We start from the raw sequence: 17,311 nt of genomic DNA, 5'->3' as shown, positions 1-17,311 counted from the left end.
GATATATAAATGTCCTTACATATAAATAACCAACAAAGCAATGGAATCCCCCCATGTAGCCTTTACTGTTCTTACCTTCTAGTTCGTTGGGATCTGCCTCCAATCCAGTTGCAGTTCCAGTCAACACAACCCCATCAGCAAGAAAAAATTCGGCAGCCTTCGCAGTTTCTGCCACTGTGACGTCAGCAGTTAACGCATGAGCACTGGGGAGAACAAGGATACAACCTTTGTAAACTTGTCAGCGGCCACTTTACACATTAGACCTGTTTTTATACTAATTCCCCATAATCTTCTTGACTTCATAAATCAGGGACGTATAATGGCATTTGTATGAGATTGGCAATGCCAAAACATAGATAGCCAGAAGGTGCTGGCCTAGAAACCAGGAGACGGTGAATTGTAGACCTCCCTCAGGTATGAAAAATGGCTGGATGACTGTGGGCCAGTCCCTCTCTCTCTTCCCAATCCACTTCACAGAGTTGAGTTTGTGAATGTAGGAGGCAGGAATATTAGATATATTTGCTGCTTAGAGATATATAGACAGACTCTAGCAAGAGTACAGAGAAGAGCAACAAAGATGATTAGGGGACTGGAGGCTAAAACATATAAGGAACGGCTGCTGGAATTCGGTATGTCTAGTTTAACGAAGAGAAGGATGAGGGGGGACATGATAGCAGTGTTCCGATATCTCAGGGACTGCCCCAAAGAAGAGGGAGTCAAGCTATTCTCCAAAGCGCCTGAATGCAGGACAAGAAGCAACGGATGGAAACTGATCAAGGAGAGAAGCAACCTAGAACTAACGAGAAACTTCCTGACAGTTAGAACAATTAACCAGTGGAACAACCTGCCTCCAGAAGTGGTGAATGCTCCAACATTGAAAGTTTTTAAGAAGAAAGTGGACAGCCATTTGTCTGAAATGGTGTAGGGTTTCCTGCCTGGGCAGGGGGTTGGACTAGATGATCTCCAAGACCCCTTCCAACTTTATCATCATCATCATCATCATCATCATCATCATCATCATCATCATCATCATCATCATCATCATCATCATTATTATTATTATTATTATTATTATTATTATTATTATTATTATTATTACCACTCTCTCCATCTCTCTGTCATCTCTTCAATTGTTTCAGATTCATGGAGACTTCCAGGACAAATCCTTGCAATTTTCTAAGCAAGGTTTTTCACAAGTGGTTAGGTAACGCTACGTGGCACTAGAACTCATGATCTCCCAGTTTCTAGCCTGATGCCTCAACCACTACATCAAACTGGGTCAGACTATTTATCTAATCAATGGAGGGATAAAATTATTATCATGATGATGATGACAGTGATCGCTGGATTTCTATATTGCACAAAGCAACAGTTCAACTGGTTCAAATCATATGTTGCACTACATCATCTACTGATGTGTATATAGTGTATCGTGACCAATTTATGCAATACTCCAAGCCAAAGATGAATAAGTCATGCTGTAGCTTAATGCCCTGTATAAATACTGTAACAGTGACCTCCATTGCTGGATTTGTAGCAGCTGTTCTTTCAATTTATCAGCCTGGGAAAACGATGTGGTCAAAAAACAAGGACATTGTTCCTGTATTCACCTGTAAGAATGCAAGGGCATTCCTCTTTGTTTCAAACTCTCCCAGAGTTTCTTTAATCAACGTCCTTCGCCACTATATCCTGCATGAAGATTCACTTGGTAAATAGGAATTTTGTCATTTGTGAATGATGCGCATGGAAACAAGAAGGTCACCGTGATACAAAAAAGATGCTGAGACCCTAGAAAGAATGCAGAGAAGAGCAACAAAGATGATAAGGAGGTCTGGAGGCTAAATGGTTGCGGGAACTAGGTATGTCTAGTCCAGGGATCTTCAAACCTGGCCCTTTTATGACTTGTGGACTTCAACTCCCAGAATTCTTCAGCCAGGCACACTGAAGGGCCAAGTTTGAAGACCCCTGGTCTAGTCTAACAAAGAGAAGGACCAAGGGTGACAAGATAGCTGTCTTCCAAAACTTGAGGGGCTATCACAGAGAAGATGGGATAAACCTATTCTCCAAAGCACCTGAGGGCAGGACAAGAAATAACATGTGGAAGATCATTAAAGATAGATCTAGAACTAAGATCATTAAAGAGAGATCTAGAACTAAGGAGAAATTTCCTGACAGTGAGAACAATTAGTCAATGGAACAACTTGCTTCCAGAATGGAATAAGGCCTCCTGTTTGAGCACGGGGTTGGACTAGAAGACCTCCAAAATCCCTTCCAACCCTATTATTCTATGCTCTATATAATAAGAAGCTAATAATTATTACTTAGGTGAACTTCTTAAGTGGCTCTTGTGGCCACATAAATATTCATTTATTGAATTAGTTATACTTTGCTCACTAAGATGATGGGTTACTGCCCATAACAGAAATGATAAAATAATAAAAATGAAAATTCAAAAGACTTTAAAAATTAAAGCCACACCAGTTGGAATGCAGTATCAAGCATATTTTTTCCCCAGAAGGGATCCCATTTACCTATGCTTCTTTTTAATATCAGCAAAAACCTGGATGTGTTCAGCTCCAATTTGCTTGCGGTATCTTAGCAAGTTCCCAGCACAAGCATTCAGAATCCCTTCATCAGCCACATGAGAGAAAACGAAGCCCTCAACTCGAACAAAATCCGCACCTAGAAATAGCGATAAACAAATAAATAATCAGTGCTGTTGATAAAGCTAATTAATTCTGCTTGGTCCTCAATTATGTCTAATTACGTTTCCCAGATGATGCCCAAAACAAAATAGGTTACATTAGAAAGACCAATGGGGTGTTTAGCAAGCTAAACACAGATAAAGATGTTGCGGGAATAAAATGTCAGTTCAATCTTTTCTCTTCTTTTCCTTCTGCACCTAAGTTTATTTTAACTTTAGCATCTGGTTAACCCCACAATTCTGCATATAATTTTAAAAGAACACCCCCCCAAAGGAACAACTTTGCAACATAAATGGGACCAGGCTGTGTTTCTAGGATAGAAACTCAAGAGTTGACAATGAAACAAGAGATTCACTTAACAACCACATTGTTTAGCGACCAAAATTCTGATCCTGATTGGATGGATGGAAACTAATCAAGGAGAGAACCAACCTAGAAATAAGGAGAAGTTTCCTGACATAACAATTTATCAGTGGAACAACCTGCCTCCAGATGTTTTTAAGAAGAGATTGGACAACCATTTGTCTGAAATGGTATAGGGTTTCCTGCCCGAGCAGGGGGTTGGACTAGAAGACCTCCAAGGTCCCTTCCAACTCCTCTATTCTATTCTATTCTATTCTATTCTATTCTATTCTATTCTATTCTATTCTATTCTATTCTATTCTATATTCTACTCTACTCTACTCTACTCTACTCTACTCTACTCTACTCTACTCTATTCTATTCTAGATTATATTACTTTGTTATTTATATGTACACTGAGAGCTTATACACTGGAGACAAAGTCCTTCTGTATCCAATCACACTTGCCAATAATTCTATTCTATTCTATTCTATTCTATTCTATTCTATTCTATTCTATTCTATTCTATTCTATTCTATTCTATCCTATCCTATCCTATCCTATCCTATCCTATCCTATCCTATCCTGTTCGTAAGTGAAAGACTATCTGTACACCAAACTGGCTCTCCAAGGAAACAGCAGTACTAAATTAAGATGAAATGAAACCAGTGACTTTACAAGATGATCACAATGCAGCAACTCTATAAACTAGATTGCCAGCTGCAGAACATTAGAAGAGCAGGATACAAGTATTAGTTTATGACTTTAATGTTATGTGGTCTAATTTTTCAATTACAAACTCGGATAGGAAAGAAACAGAGAAGAGAAGAGAAGAAGGTGAAGGAGAAGGCAGAAGATCCGACATGTTTCTAGAAATATGATGGGAGTGCTTCTGAGCATTATCAAGAAAATAATCAAAATAATAGCTATGGAGTAGAAGAGATTTATATCTGTATCTTTACCGATGCCGGAAATCTTCTGCAAGTCAATCATACACACCATTCTATGCAGCCTCAAATTGATGTGGTTAATTAAATCAGGAACTCTGCGCAGGAAATTATGCACTGCTAAAAAACACATGGTACACCTGTTAATAATGAATCAGTTGGGAAGAAAGCTTGGCAAACGGTTCCAGACCCAAGCGAAAGACTCAGCGTGTTCCTACTCAGAAACAAGGAAAAAACAGGAGGAAACACACTTCCGGTTAAGCTGGCGAAATACGTAACACTTGGCGTTAAAAAGAAAAATTATTCTGCTCTATAGAAATATAGTTGGACCATAAGAAAGGCTGAGCGACAAAGAATGGAGGCCTTTGAACTCTGGTGCTGGAGAAGACTCCTGCGAGTCCCCTGGACTGCAAGGCGATCAAACCGGTCAGTCCTGGAGGAGATCAACCCTGACTGCTCTTTAGAAGGCCAGATCCTGAAGTTGAAACTCAAGTACTTTGGCCACCTAATGAGAAGGAAGGACTCACTGGAGAAGAGCCTAATGCTGGGAAAGATTGAGGGCAAGAGAAGAAGGGGATGACAGAGAATGAGGTGGCTGGATGGAGTCACTGAAGCAGGAGGCGTGAGCTTCAATGGACTCCAGAAGATGGTAGAGGACAGGAAGGCCTGGAGGAACGTTGTCCACGGGGTCGCGATGGGTCGGACACGACTTCGCAACTAACAACATAGAAATCTCTCAAATCAAGAAAGAGAATAGATGGCAGAAATCTGTCGTCTCTCAAATTGCTTGCTAGTGCAGTAAATTTTATAAAAGCCGTCCATCCTTATGAGCTTCTTCATTTCTTTATTCCTATTCCTACTCTTCCCCAGCAGGAAGTCCTTAACTTACAACCGCAATATTACGGTTGCCAAGTGAGACATTTGTTAAGTGAGTTGTACTCCATTTCATGACCCTTCTTGCCATAATTGCCAAGTGAATCACTGCAGTTGTTAAGTTAATCCCACGGTTGTTAAGTGAATCCGACTTCCCCTATTGACTTTGCTTGTCAAAAGGTCGCAAAAGGGGATCACGTGACTCTGGGATGCTGCAACCATCATAAATATGAGTCGGTTGCCAAGAGTCTGAATTTTGATCACATGACCACGGGGATGCTGCAGCGGTCATAAGTGTCAAAAACTTATTTTCAGTGCCGTTGTAACTAAATAAACTGTTGTAAGTCAAGGACTACTGTTCTAGAAATTGCACACACGTGGAGAAAAATCACCTTAATTCAAATGAATATGAAGAGCCATCCCTAGGTTAAAAAAAAAGCATTTGCTTTTAAAGTCTTTTTAAAAATTATAGAAAGAATATTAGAGAAAACAAAACAGCTAAGTTATAAAGTGCATTTTAATATGAAGACATCTCTGCTGCCTAATCCATTCTGCTTATTGACTGAAGTGCCTAATTGTTTAAGTAAACCAACGCAGTCATCTGCAACACTAAAAGGGGGGAAAAAAACGGCATTATCGTTTCTGAAAACAAAATATAATAGGGAAAGTAGTGCCAAAGCTAGGGAACAGATGTTAGGTATAATAGACAATTCATCCGTCACAGTCAACATCAAGATACATTAAAAAAATGTATAAAAGTAATATATGTCCTCAGTATTAATCATCTTTTATACATACACCATATACCGTACAAATGAAATGCTTAAATTTTAATTCACTGTGCCAGCCAAGCACAGCCAAGGCTCTGTGGGTAGAATTTTTTGATTATTAATGCTCCAGCCATAAAGAAAGTTGACTTGGTTAAAATATGCAATCATCCTTTCTGTTTGAAATACAACCAAAAGCAAATTAAAGTCTAATTATTGGTTCGACAAAAGATGCCTTACTGCTTCCTTCAAATGCACATTTTCCGAAGTGCTAAACCTAACAGGTTTTCATCAGCCCTACAGCAATCCTGTGAAAAAGAGTGGTGATTTATTCTTCCCCTTTTACAAAGACACAAAGGCTAAAATGTCTATCGGGACCAAAGCCCACCTCACTGCACAGTTTAAATCAGGTTATAACCCCGATATCACACAATTGCAAGATGGATGCTGTTATCTGAAGGGCTGTCTCTCCAGTTAGATCCACCCAACCCATCAGAGCGAAGAAGCAGGGATCTCCTCCCCTAAGGAGGTACATTTGGTGGGACCCAGAAAGACCTTCTCTGTGGTGGCTCCCTCCCTTTGGAACATCATCCTCATAGAGATTAGACTGCACTCTTTCGTAAGACCCCCAAAGATCTAGTTTTGCCAACGGGCCTGGGGAACCTGGAGTGGGATGGAGCTCATTGAGTGGCTTGCTTGACTGACTGCTGTTGCCAATCGGGAGGGGAGTGATTGTTTTTATTGTTGTATATTGGGGTTATTTTTTGTAAGCTGCACAGAGTCAACGAAAGTGAGCAGGCAGCCATATAAATGTTCTAGATCAGAGGTCAACAACCTTTTGGGCACCAGGGACTGGTTCTATGGAGAAAGGTTTTTCTGTGGACCGAAGAATGTGTGGTTTTGTGTGCTGCCTGCATCCCACGGATGGGGCTTGCTTGTTTGTGCGGACTGGTTGCTGGCATGCCGCGGCCCAGTACCGGTCCACGGACCGGGGGTTGGGGACCCTTATTCTAGATGATAGATAGATAGATAGATAGATAGATAGATAGATAGATAGATAGATAGATAGATAGATAGATAGATAGGTAGGTAGGTAGGTAGGTAGGTAGGTAGGTAGGTAGGTAGGTGGGTGGGTGGGTGGGTGGATGGGTAGGTAGGTAGGTAGATTAGATAGATTAGATAGATAGATAGATAGATAGATAGATAGATAGATAGATAGATAGATAGATAGATAGATAGATAGATAGATAGATAGATAGATAGATAATTTTTAAATAATAAAAAATACTTCTGGCTCGGATTTTAGATTTTGGCTGTGGTTCTCCAAGCTTGTTATAATATAATTTCTGAACATTTCGTTACCAAACTAAGGTAACGTAATCAGGAGGATTTTCTTGTCCTATTCTCCTTAGCTCATAAATGTCTTGTGTTTGATAGATAGATAATAGACAGACAGACAGACAGACAGACAGAGAAACAGACCATCCACTGGCCTACACTGACACTTTCATTAAATTCAGGTTAATTTATCCTTAAGAGGATTTCATTAATTTGACAGAAATATAATAGTTCATTACAGTAGATGACGGTCATATCCCGAGGTCTAACTTGCATTAGATGAGCAATCACAATGACTTAAAATTAATCCCTTGTACCGTTTGATTGAACTAAATGGAAGAAAGCCATCAATAGATATCGGTCATGGAGAAGTATAAAGAAATTGTTAATGGGGGTATGGCAGGAGAGCCTCAGAAAGATCTCAAAATGCGGTGTCTTCCACATGCCAACATCACTGCTTGTTGGTTTAAAAATCTGAATGGAGATGGATGGCGATGAGTTTCACACATCCGAAGATCCAAACACAGAATATGCACACCTATGTCAAAAGTATAGGCAGCCCTCAATTTAGGGCTGTAACGGAGCCTGGAATTTCAGTCCGAAGTGACCGAACACCAATTTTATGAGGGATTTTTTTTTCCCTGGGGCAGTCATTAAGTGAACACAGCAGTCAATAAGCAAACGCTGGGGTCGTTAATCAAAGCAATGTATTCCTATGGAACACATAAATCATAGTGATGTGACTGTGGAATGCCGCAATTGGTTGAAATGTGGTCGTATGACCCCGGGGTGTGTGTGTGTGTGTGTGTGCACGCGTGCACATGTGCAGGGATCAGAACTCCGAGTCATCAGTACCTTTTGGGGGAATCTTTATAACTTGGAATTGGTCACCTATACATACAAACTAATAGCACTCACGTTAATATTATCCACAGTCAGCTGTGAAACGCACAAAGAAGAAAATAACGTTGATGTCCCGATTAGACCTATTTACCCCAAGCTTTAAATCTGCTGCTAACAAAACTCTGCACCAAGGAAAGTGTGCGCAAGAGGGAGGGAGGAGTGAAAAGCAGAAAGGTGATGCACATTCCAGGCCTTTGAACTGTGTACTCCAAGAGTTGGTTTTTCTCTGATTTTTTTTTCTTTTTAAGTTAAGAATTATGCCAACATCAGAAGAATGCAGAGGCCGGGAAACAAGCATTAAACAATCACCAAGAGGAAGTCGGTGCTCTCGAGTTGGTGCTGAAATGGAATCTATTTCACAAAAGACAGCAAATGTGTTGCAACCTGGGTCTTTCTCAGGACAAAGCTGATATATTATTTTAAGTGAATTGCTTTTGTTGTGCTGGAAAATAAAAAGGGCTCCCGAAGAGGAAGGGAGGGGGGGAAACAGGACAAATGAAGCCATAATAAATACAACTTTGCAGCTATTCCATCTGTCACTCCTTAATGGATTTTTTTTCTTTTTGCTGAAAATAATAATAATAATAATAATAAAAAAGACCACAGTGGTGGAAAAACAAAGGTTTAGGAAATGAAAAATGATGCTGTTTGCATCCCTCTTGGGTACGTTGCTTGAAGCAAGCAACTGCTCCATAAAAGCCATAATGAGAAGCAAATAATAATAATAATAATAATAATAATAATAATAATAATAATAATAATAATAAAGTTGGAAGGGATCTTGGAGGTCATCTAGTCCAACACCCTGCTCAGGCAGGAAAGGATATGGTAAAGCCTGTTTACCGACAGGTCAGAGAAGAATTTTTGAAGGTCACAACCTCGTAAGTGGTGAAGACCTCCGTCCAACAAGGTGACCAATTAACAAGATTGACAGTCCTTCAAAGAGGAATCAAGATCCAACGAAGAGAGGAACTAATCAAAGGTAGGCAACGAAGAACAGGACGGAAGTCCGCGAAACCTGAATAGCCTGACTTCCTCTTCTTTGGGGCAGCCCCTGAGATACTGGAAGGCTGCTATCATGTCCCCCCTCGTCCTTCTCTTCATTAAACTAGACATACCCAATTCCAGCAGCCGTTCCTTGTATGTTTTTTGCCTCCAGCCTCCATTTGAGTCACATGAAGCCCTTGCTCCTCTAAGGAAACCCGCAGTAAAAAAAATATTCCGGGCAGTATTTGTGAAATCACAAGTTTCCATCATTGGCTAAGATTTGCCAACTCTTTCCCCCTCTAGGTGGGAAAGATGAAACACACATCAGAGGTAGTCTTTGAATTACAACTGCTCGTTCAACTATTGTTCAAAATTACGATGATGCAGAACAAGGAGGAGGACTTACGACCCGTCCACAACATTGTGGTCATCACTGTATCCCTGTGGACAGGTAATCACCATTTGCAACCTTCCCTGGCCACTTCCCACAAGCAAAGGCAATGTGGAAGCCAGCAGGAAATGTCGCAAGTCACTCCCATAAGTTGCCTCCGCTTTTTCTTCCGAGGAACCTCACTGTTGAGTACAAGATTCCAGGGATGTCATACTCCACACCTTATCCATGCTCTGTAATGCCCATCTGGACACAGCACACACACCATGCCCATGCCGGTCTGCCCATGTTCCCTGTCACATGCCTGAGGCCCTCCTTGGCCTGCCCGCTCCCCATCCCTTCCCACTCCTTACTGAGGACTCCTGCTTCTTCCTGCTTAATGACCCACATGGTGCTGGGATTAAGATGGCCCCTTGGACAGCCAGGATTAAGACTGAGCAAGATTCAGTCTCCACAAGGTGCTTTGAAGCGAAGCACGTGTCTGCAACTCTTTAAAGCAGCGGCACCTTTAGACATAACTGTGATGTTGCAGGTGGAGGATACATTCGTACTCCCATGTTGCCTAGCCCTTGTGACAAATGGCTACACAAGGTGTCTGTGGAGATTCTGTGCCTTTTTCCCCCCCAAAAGGCAACTTTTCTTGGTGTTTTCTTTGAACACGTTTCGCTTCTCCTCCAAGAAGCTTCTTCAGTTCTGATTTGTTGTTGCTCTAACTTCTTGGCGAAGCGAAATGTTTTCAAAGGAAAAAAAAACATCAAAGTCCAGCTGCCTTTTGGGGAAACCCCCCCCCCCACATCTTTGGGACAGTTCACAAAGGGTTTTGCAAGAACATCCAGCGAGCTATAAGAAACCGGCTCTTCTTTGGTGTAATCTGCCAAACAGCCTGGGTTCCTTTACTTACCTGACGCAAGAGCAACAGCTAAAGCTTCCTGATTTGCAGCACAGATTATCTGAACCCCAATGGGGAGGGTGGGACACGCCCGTTTTACTGAGGCACAAATCACCGCCATGGCTGCCGTAACCTCTGCACCAATGTCGAATGTGTACGGCCGGTCGTGCATATTTTCAACAATCAAGCCGTCCTGTGAGAATAAATGCAGAAGACACTACTCAGATCAGAAGAGTTTCTCCAATGGCCCAAGAAAAAAAGGAATTCAGAACTATGTAGTACCATAGACAGGACAGGACAGGTAATTCTTGACTGACAACCATTAAGCGAATCAATGCTTGTTAAGTAAATGCCACGGTCTTTAAGCAAGCCCATTGTACGCTATGGGGCCTTTTGGATGAAAAGTGGAAGTAAACACTGATTTTTTTGGCAAAAAACGTAATACTAAATTGCAATCATGTGACCACAGAGGCGGCAAACAGTTGTAAATGCAGGCTGGGTTGCCGAGTGCCCGAAATGCAGTTGTGTAATTGTGGGGATGGTTTGGAGGCAGCTGTTGAAACTTTGGAACTGGGTTGTTAAGTTTTTTTTTAAAGGGTTTGTCGTAACTTTGAATGGCTGTAAGTTGAGGATTATCCGTATCCGTCTACTCAGAAGCCTAAAGCAACTCTCTGGAAACTCTGTTTTGGCTATCAAAAGTCACGCCCAGAGACACATCGTCCACTTGGGGAGGGGGGTGGCTAGATACTGGATTACTTGTTCATTCTTCTCGCCGGTGTGAATATAAAAACTTCTAGGTCTCTATGCAGGAGAACTCACAGAGGTTAACCAGGCGATGGAGGAAGATATTGTCCCTACATGTTTCACAACAGCTTGCTAAATGGAAAACAGGCAGTCAGTTCCTTTCAGCCTTCCTTCCACCATCTCATAGATCCCTATTTGCTGGCTGGGTTTGAAGGATCACATCCTGACTTAATAAGGTCTTAATAAAGACTTAATGTGAACAAGTTTTTTTTCTCTCTGACTGTGCACATTGCTTTTTCTCATTCGTCCTTTCGAGCATGTAATAATTAACCCCTCTGAAGTTCTCAATTAGCTATACTTCTTCGTGATGTATGAACTGGGACGATGGTTGCTGGTTTCAGAAGAAGGTGAAAAGAATTGGAATCGGCATCTACCTTCCAAATCATGGTTTAAGAACCTGATGCATTTCCCAGATTTTTCCCAGTTCAGGCATAACGAGAAAACTATTAATGGAAGGCTCCCTGAATTATTTTTAGTCAAATCATGTCTCTTTGTAGGGCTGGGGAGGGAAAAATATCTACAGCATGTCAAGAATCATGGGGCGTGGAACATCTTCTGTTTTCCTACTCCGCTTTAAATCAAGCCTAAGGAGAAAGGAAGACTGCTCTTAAATGTGGGTGCTCCATCAGTGGAGGTTTTTAAGAAGCGATTGGGCAACCATTTGACCAGAATGATATAGGGTCTCTGCTTGAGCAGGAGGTTGGACTAGAAGACCTCCAAGGTTCCTTCCAATTCTGTTATTCTGTATTTTTGTACCATTAAATACAAGGGTCCAATTTTCATAGATGAACTCAATAATTGAGCTTTGGAGGTTAGCATCGTTATTATTAAAATGAAAATAATACTAACAAACAAACTTAAGGTATTAAGGTAATATTGGATAGTGAGATATATTAGTGTCTGCGTCCCAAACACAGAAAACCAGCATATTTGATCCAAATGTCATTAGTAATCCTTATCTTCAAAAATGTAACTTTACACAATCCATGTATAAACGTAGTGAAGTTCAACCCACAAACACTTATAATTACGTCAGCTGCCTCTTTTGCAAAGTAGTAGCCACAAACAATTTATAAAGATGAAGATAGTCCCTGACTTGCAACAGTTTGTTTAGTGACCGTTCAAACTTACAGCATCACTGAAAAAAGTGACTTATGACTTACAACCCTTATAGCATCCCCATGGTCACGTGATCAAAATTCAGATGCTTGGCAATTGATTCATATTTATGACGGTCGCAGAGTCCCGGAGTCACCTGATCCCCTTTTGCAACCTTCTGACAAGCAAAGTCAATGGGGGAAGCCAGATTCACTTAACAACCGTGTTACTAACTTAACAACTGCAATGATTCATTTAACAACTGTGGCAAAAAAAAGCTGTAAAATGGGACAAAACTCACTTAACGAGTATCTCACTTAGCAACGTAAATTTTGGGCTCGATTGTGGCCGTACGTCGAGGACTACCTGTAGAAAACTTCAACTTTAATTATGTCAGTTAATTAATTATCTTTCCCACAAAGAGGTTAAACTCTGTTGGTCTTGGAATTATAGCTGCCATTTTCATTAACAGCGATCCCTTCTCTTCACACAATGGGTAAATTCCGAAGAAAAAAATAGGATTGCATGAAGATGCTTAGGGACAATACATTGCCAACATTTGAAGTTATAGCTTCTCCAGGAACATTAATGATGAGTTACAGATATTTTACAGACAAATATTAATAATTCTATAAAAATGCCACTGTGTTTCCCTGCCCCCCTCTCCACCATCTTTTTAGAACAACAATATCAGAAACTGGCAAAACTGAGAGAGCTCTAAACTCGTTGGGATCTGTCACCGCATATAATCTTGTCACGGCAATTTTGATTGTGTTTGGCAAAACAAGCACAGAGCAGCTATAATTTTTCAGCACAGATGGCATCATGTCTGAGCATTCACTTGTTTTCATTTATATGCTCCAACATTATAAATCTTCCATATTTATTACGTTCTCTTTAAAAAGAATCACTAATGCATCAAACGAGGCACCTAAAAAAAACAAACCCTGAAGATATGCTTTCATCAGTCATGTCTGCACACTCTTAAAAAAAAAAAGCATGATGCACATGTGATATATTTTTTTTATTGCCTAGTTATTTTTCTATTTCAGTTTCAGCACCCCTCATCCCAAAAAAGAGGCTAGGAAAAAAAAAACCCCAAAATGGTGACCGACTAAAATGTGATAAAACTGGGGGCAAGCTTTTGAGTTCTCCAGAAAGCCTATAAAGCTAAATGTTAAACGGAACAGAGTGGGGGAAAATATTAGGAATTATGGACTATCATCCCAAAGTCTGCAAATTACAACCATGTTAAACTAGAATGCAGGATAAACAGCAATACTATTATAAGTGAAAGACTCCAGAGGTGCTTTTTCAAAAGGCAACTGGACTTTCTGTGGTTGTTTTTTTAAAAAAGATGTTTTGCTTCTCATGCAAGAAGCATCTTCAATTCTTCATCTTCAGAGAACTGAAGGTGCTTCTTGGATGAGAAGAGAAACTTCAAGGAAAAAACAAAGAAAAGTGCAGTTGCCATTTGAAAAAGCACCTTTGGGACAACCATGACTGAGGATCTCCATAGACATTCAACTTCCAGCAACTTCATGTTAAGACGTCCGTGCATATTCTTAGCAACATTGCAAACATGGCTTGCCAATGCCTTTCCTAGAATGATTTTTAAACTTCCCTTTCAGCCGTTGAATCTCAAGATACTTTGATAACTTCCAATCGAATCATGATGCTAGCTAGGGCTGGCCCTGCGTAGCTTCCAAACCCACCCAAGATCAGTCAGGCACTGTTATCTTGACTGCTTTGCACTCACATCCATAGAAGAACTAAGATGAAGAACTGAGAACATTCAAAAACAGGAAAGAAAGAAAGAAAGAAAGAGAAAAGACTTACGACACCAGCAGCCCTATACATTTCAGCCTCTCCGCAGGCTACTTCAATGATCTGAGCCAAAGGCAACGTCGCACATGGTGTTCCTGCAAAGGTGAAGATGCCACTCCAGATATGCACAAATGCACTCACTAAACTTTGGCATGCTCAAAGACAAGTCTATTAAAAAAACAAAGAAGCAAACAGTTTGCCTAACCCAGTGTTGGCGAACCTATGGCACTGGTGCCAGAGGCGGCACTCAGAGCCCTCTCTGTGGGCACACGCGCTGTCGCCCCAGTCCTAGGCTTTCAGCTGGGTTTTATAAAACCTTTTTGCTTTAGGCCTCCGCCGCCGTGTGCAAAAAAAAGAAAGGTTCAATCAGTCAATTTCAACTTCTCGTGGGAAAAAAAAAAGATCTTGCAAAGTTGGAATTGATTGATTGAACATTTTAGTCCCACCCAGTCTGCCGTTACCACCGCAGCCACGCCCACCCAATGGGCCACACCCACCAAATGGGCCACACCCACTCGGCACCCGACGATGTATAAGTGGGTTTTGGGTTGCAGTTTGGGCACTCAGTCTCTAAAAGGTTCGCCATCACTGGCCTAACCGCTTCTTTAAGTCACTTGTATGCTGATCGTTTCCTCTGACATTAAAAAAACTATTGTTTGTTTGTTTGTTTGTTTGTTTATTTATTTATTTATTTGCCCAAGTGTGGGGAGATACACAAGGAATTTGTCTCCAGCACCAAGGCACTCCGTGTATAACTGAACTGAGTTAATCGGATAGCGCTACTTCACATTATATAGATCGCCTTCAGAAATAAATGCAAAGCACTGGCCATCATAGTTATGAATTTCCTTTCCTTCAAGACTAGATCATATAAGTTGACACCGCTTTGGGAGTTTCAAGTTTCAAGGTAGACTTGCCCTGTAAACGCAGTTGGGTAAACTGAGGCAAACCAACGGGCACAGTCCAATTAGAATGCAAGGATCCAGTGGTATTGTCCATACTTTGCAAACAGAGTCCCCAATTTGAACTCCAGGTTGGCTGGGACAGATGTTAGGCATAAATTTATGGGATATTTATTTTACATCCACCAGGGCGGGTGGATCAATTGGTCTGCTGAATAGTAGGAAAACTATCTTCTACCTTCCCACCGCTCTTTGTAATTTCCCCATTTTTCCTATGTCTTTTAAAGACAAACAACGACCAGAAGGCATTTACCTGGCAATGCCCGAACATGGACCATGCCAAGGACGACGGATTTCAGTCGCCCGAAAAGCTGCAGGAACTTCTGCATCTGGAGAGAAGAGAAACACATTGACATCAGCTCCTGCCCAGCCAGCTGCCTTGAAAGGAACTACTATTGCAAGAGATTACTACATACTCTAGTAATGCCAAGGGGAAGGAGTGCGAGTATGTGCTTGGGTGGGTCGATGTGCTGCGCGCAAGCTCAGAACTTGTTTTCAAGGTTTACCACTTTCCAGGACTCTTGTTTCCTAGATTTGCCCCCCTGCCCCATCAAGAATTGGCCACTTGCCTGACGCCCAGTTAGGAATTACGATTGATCTAAGAAGCAATTGTCATTTGTCGCCAAAAAATAATCAGCAGATTTTATGGATTCAGCCAACTAGGAAGTAACCCTTTGGAACAGAGCTTCTCAGGAGGATGTACCTCCGCACAAAATTAAAGAGAATAAAAACTGAGGGGAGTGAAAGGTATAAATGTAACGAAGAGCAGCCACGGACAGAAAATGCACTACAGTCTAGCACCCATTTGAATTTTAAAACTAACTGGTGATTGGCATCTCCCGCCAACAGATGGGCTGGGTGTGCGTGCGTGTGTGTGCCATTTCCTAAGCCCAGTTGAAAACTCTGCAGATTTGCAAGGGCGCAACCAGGAGCTCTCCAAAGTCTGCGCCCTGGGACGCACTTTTGCAAAAAAAAAAAAAAAACAACCCAAAAAACAACCTAAAAAACTCTTTCCCCCTTCCACGGGACTGCCCCCCCCGCCCACTGTGGACCCACTTTCCTCCCACCCACCTTCGGGGATTGCCCCCCCCTTCCTCGCTCCCACGCGCGCGCGCGCGCTCACAGCGTCCCCACCGCCACCTCTTCGCGCTCAGCCCGGGCTTTGCGCACTGGCTCCTCCGAGCCCCGCCCCTGCAGAAGCCCCGCCTCTCTCGGGGGGGGGCTCCCTCCGCCCGCCCCCCCCCCAGCTCCGGAGCCGTGCGGGCCGGATCCCCGCGCTCACCTGCATGGGGACCCCTCCGCCCTCCACCTGCCGGAGCCCCGGCGCGGAGAGGAGGAGGAGGAGGAAGAGGCGGCGGTGCGCTCGGGGCTGCTTCCCTTTGGAGAGACCCGCGCCAGCTGCGGGCGCGGCGTCAATGCCCTCGCTCGGGGCCTGGGCCCGCCCTGTGCGCCAAAAGCCGCGCTGCGAGCCGCGCTGGGGACCCGCCGCGCTGCGAGGAGGCGCCCAACGCAGGCCCAGACGAGCCCGCCTTCCTGCCTCCCGCCCGCCCGCCCGCCAACGCCGGCAGCCCTCCGCCTGCAGTCAGAAGGGGTCTCCCTCCCTCCCTCCCTGCGAATTGGGGAAGGGGCTTCTGGGAGTGCTTGCCAGAGGTATCTTTAAAGAGGGGGGGGATTGCAGGGGTCTGTCCTAGCCGCCCTCCCCTTAAATTATTGCATTTATATATTAGTTGTGGAGCTTGACCTATTGGGGAGGGGGGGGGTTTCTGCCTATCCAGGCGAGGGCACATGTTTGGGGATTTGTGGCTGAGCCATATTTGGGGGAAATATGGGGGTATTTGCTTCTGGGGGTATTTGCAGAGATATCTTTAAAGAGGGGAAGGGGATGGCAGGGCCTGGCCTGCCCCCCCTCTCCTTATAACCACTCTTATTTTATTTTTTTTAATGTTGATTATAGGGTTCTGCTAAAGGCTGGGGGGGCAGGTTCTTCCTACCCACCCGCAATCAGGGGCATATGTTGGTGGAGTTGTGGCTGAGCCATATTTGGGGGAAGGGGCTTCTGGAAGTATATGCAGAGGTATCTTTAAAGAGGGGGGGATGGCAGGGCCTGCCCCTAGACTCCCCTTCCCTTATAACCATTGCATTTATTTATTACGTCCATTATATGGTTCTGCTAAAGGCTGGGGGTCTTCCTGTCCCCACCAGTCCACGGGCACATGTTGGGGGAGTGGTGGCTGAGCCATATTTGGGGGAAGGGGCTTATCTGGGTTGCCTAATTGTTCAGATGGGATTTGGACCGCTTTGGAGGGTGGGTGAGCTTGCATGATCCTTGGGATCACTAGGAATAAGGAGGAGGGGAGGCAAAAGTACTTGTTGATTTATATAATATTTTTCCCCCTCTGGCCCTGCTGAAAATCACATCAGTGGTCTCTTTTTTTAAAAAAAAAAAATCAATCCTTATCCTGGCTTTGCATCTTTGT

The 17,311-nt window shown here is 42.9% G+C and overlaps 1 protein-coding gene across 3 annotated transcripts in view; it reads right to left on the bottom strand.

The window, feature by feature from the left end:
• The window catches only part of LOC107292736 (uncharacterized protein F13E9.13, mitochondrial), a 20,200-nt gene extending 4,027 nt beyond the window's left edge, over window positions 1-16,173 (bottom strand). For 2 of the 3 annotated variants that reach the window (XM_015821851.1, XM_015821853.1), the window contains exons 1-6: window positions 16,117-16,173; window positions 15,088-15,163; window positions 13,885-13,967; window positions 10,156-10,336; window positions 2,532-2,682; window positions 76-203 (exon numbers count right to left, since the gene is read on the bottom strand). In XM_015821851.1, the coding sequence (XP_015677337.1) occupies window positions 76-203; window positions 2,532-2,682; window positions 10,156-10,336; window positions 13,885-13,967; window positions 15,088-15,163; window positions 16,117-16,122 (625 nt within the window). In that variant the 5' untranslated portion in view covers window positions 16,123-16,173. Of the gene's footprint in view, window positions 1-75; window positions 204-2,531; window positions 2,683-10,155; window positions 10,337-13,884; window positions 13,968-15,087; window positions 15,164-15,957; window positions 15,972-16,116 lie in introns of those variants that run through there. The other variant, XM_015821852.1, reaches the window with a different exon arrangement.
• Window positions 16,174-17,311: the final 1,138 nt, after the last annotated feature.

Source organism: Protobothrops mucrosquamatus, unplaced genomic scaffold, assembly GCF_001527695.2.
Source record: "Protobothrops mucrosquamatus isolate PMUCROS unplaced genomic scaffold, P.Mucros_1.0 scaffold1410, whole genome shotgun sequence".
Lineage (NCBI taxonomy): Eukaryota > Metazoa > Chordata > Lepidosauria > Squamata > Viperidae > Protobothrops > Protobothrops mucrosquamatus.
Note: the sequence above shows the minus strand (reverse complement) of the source record. Positions and strands in the feature narration are given on the sequence as shown.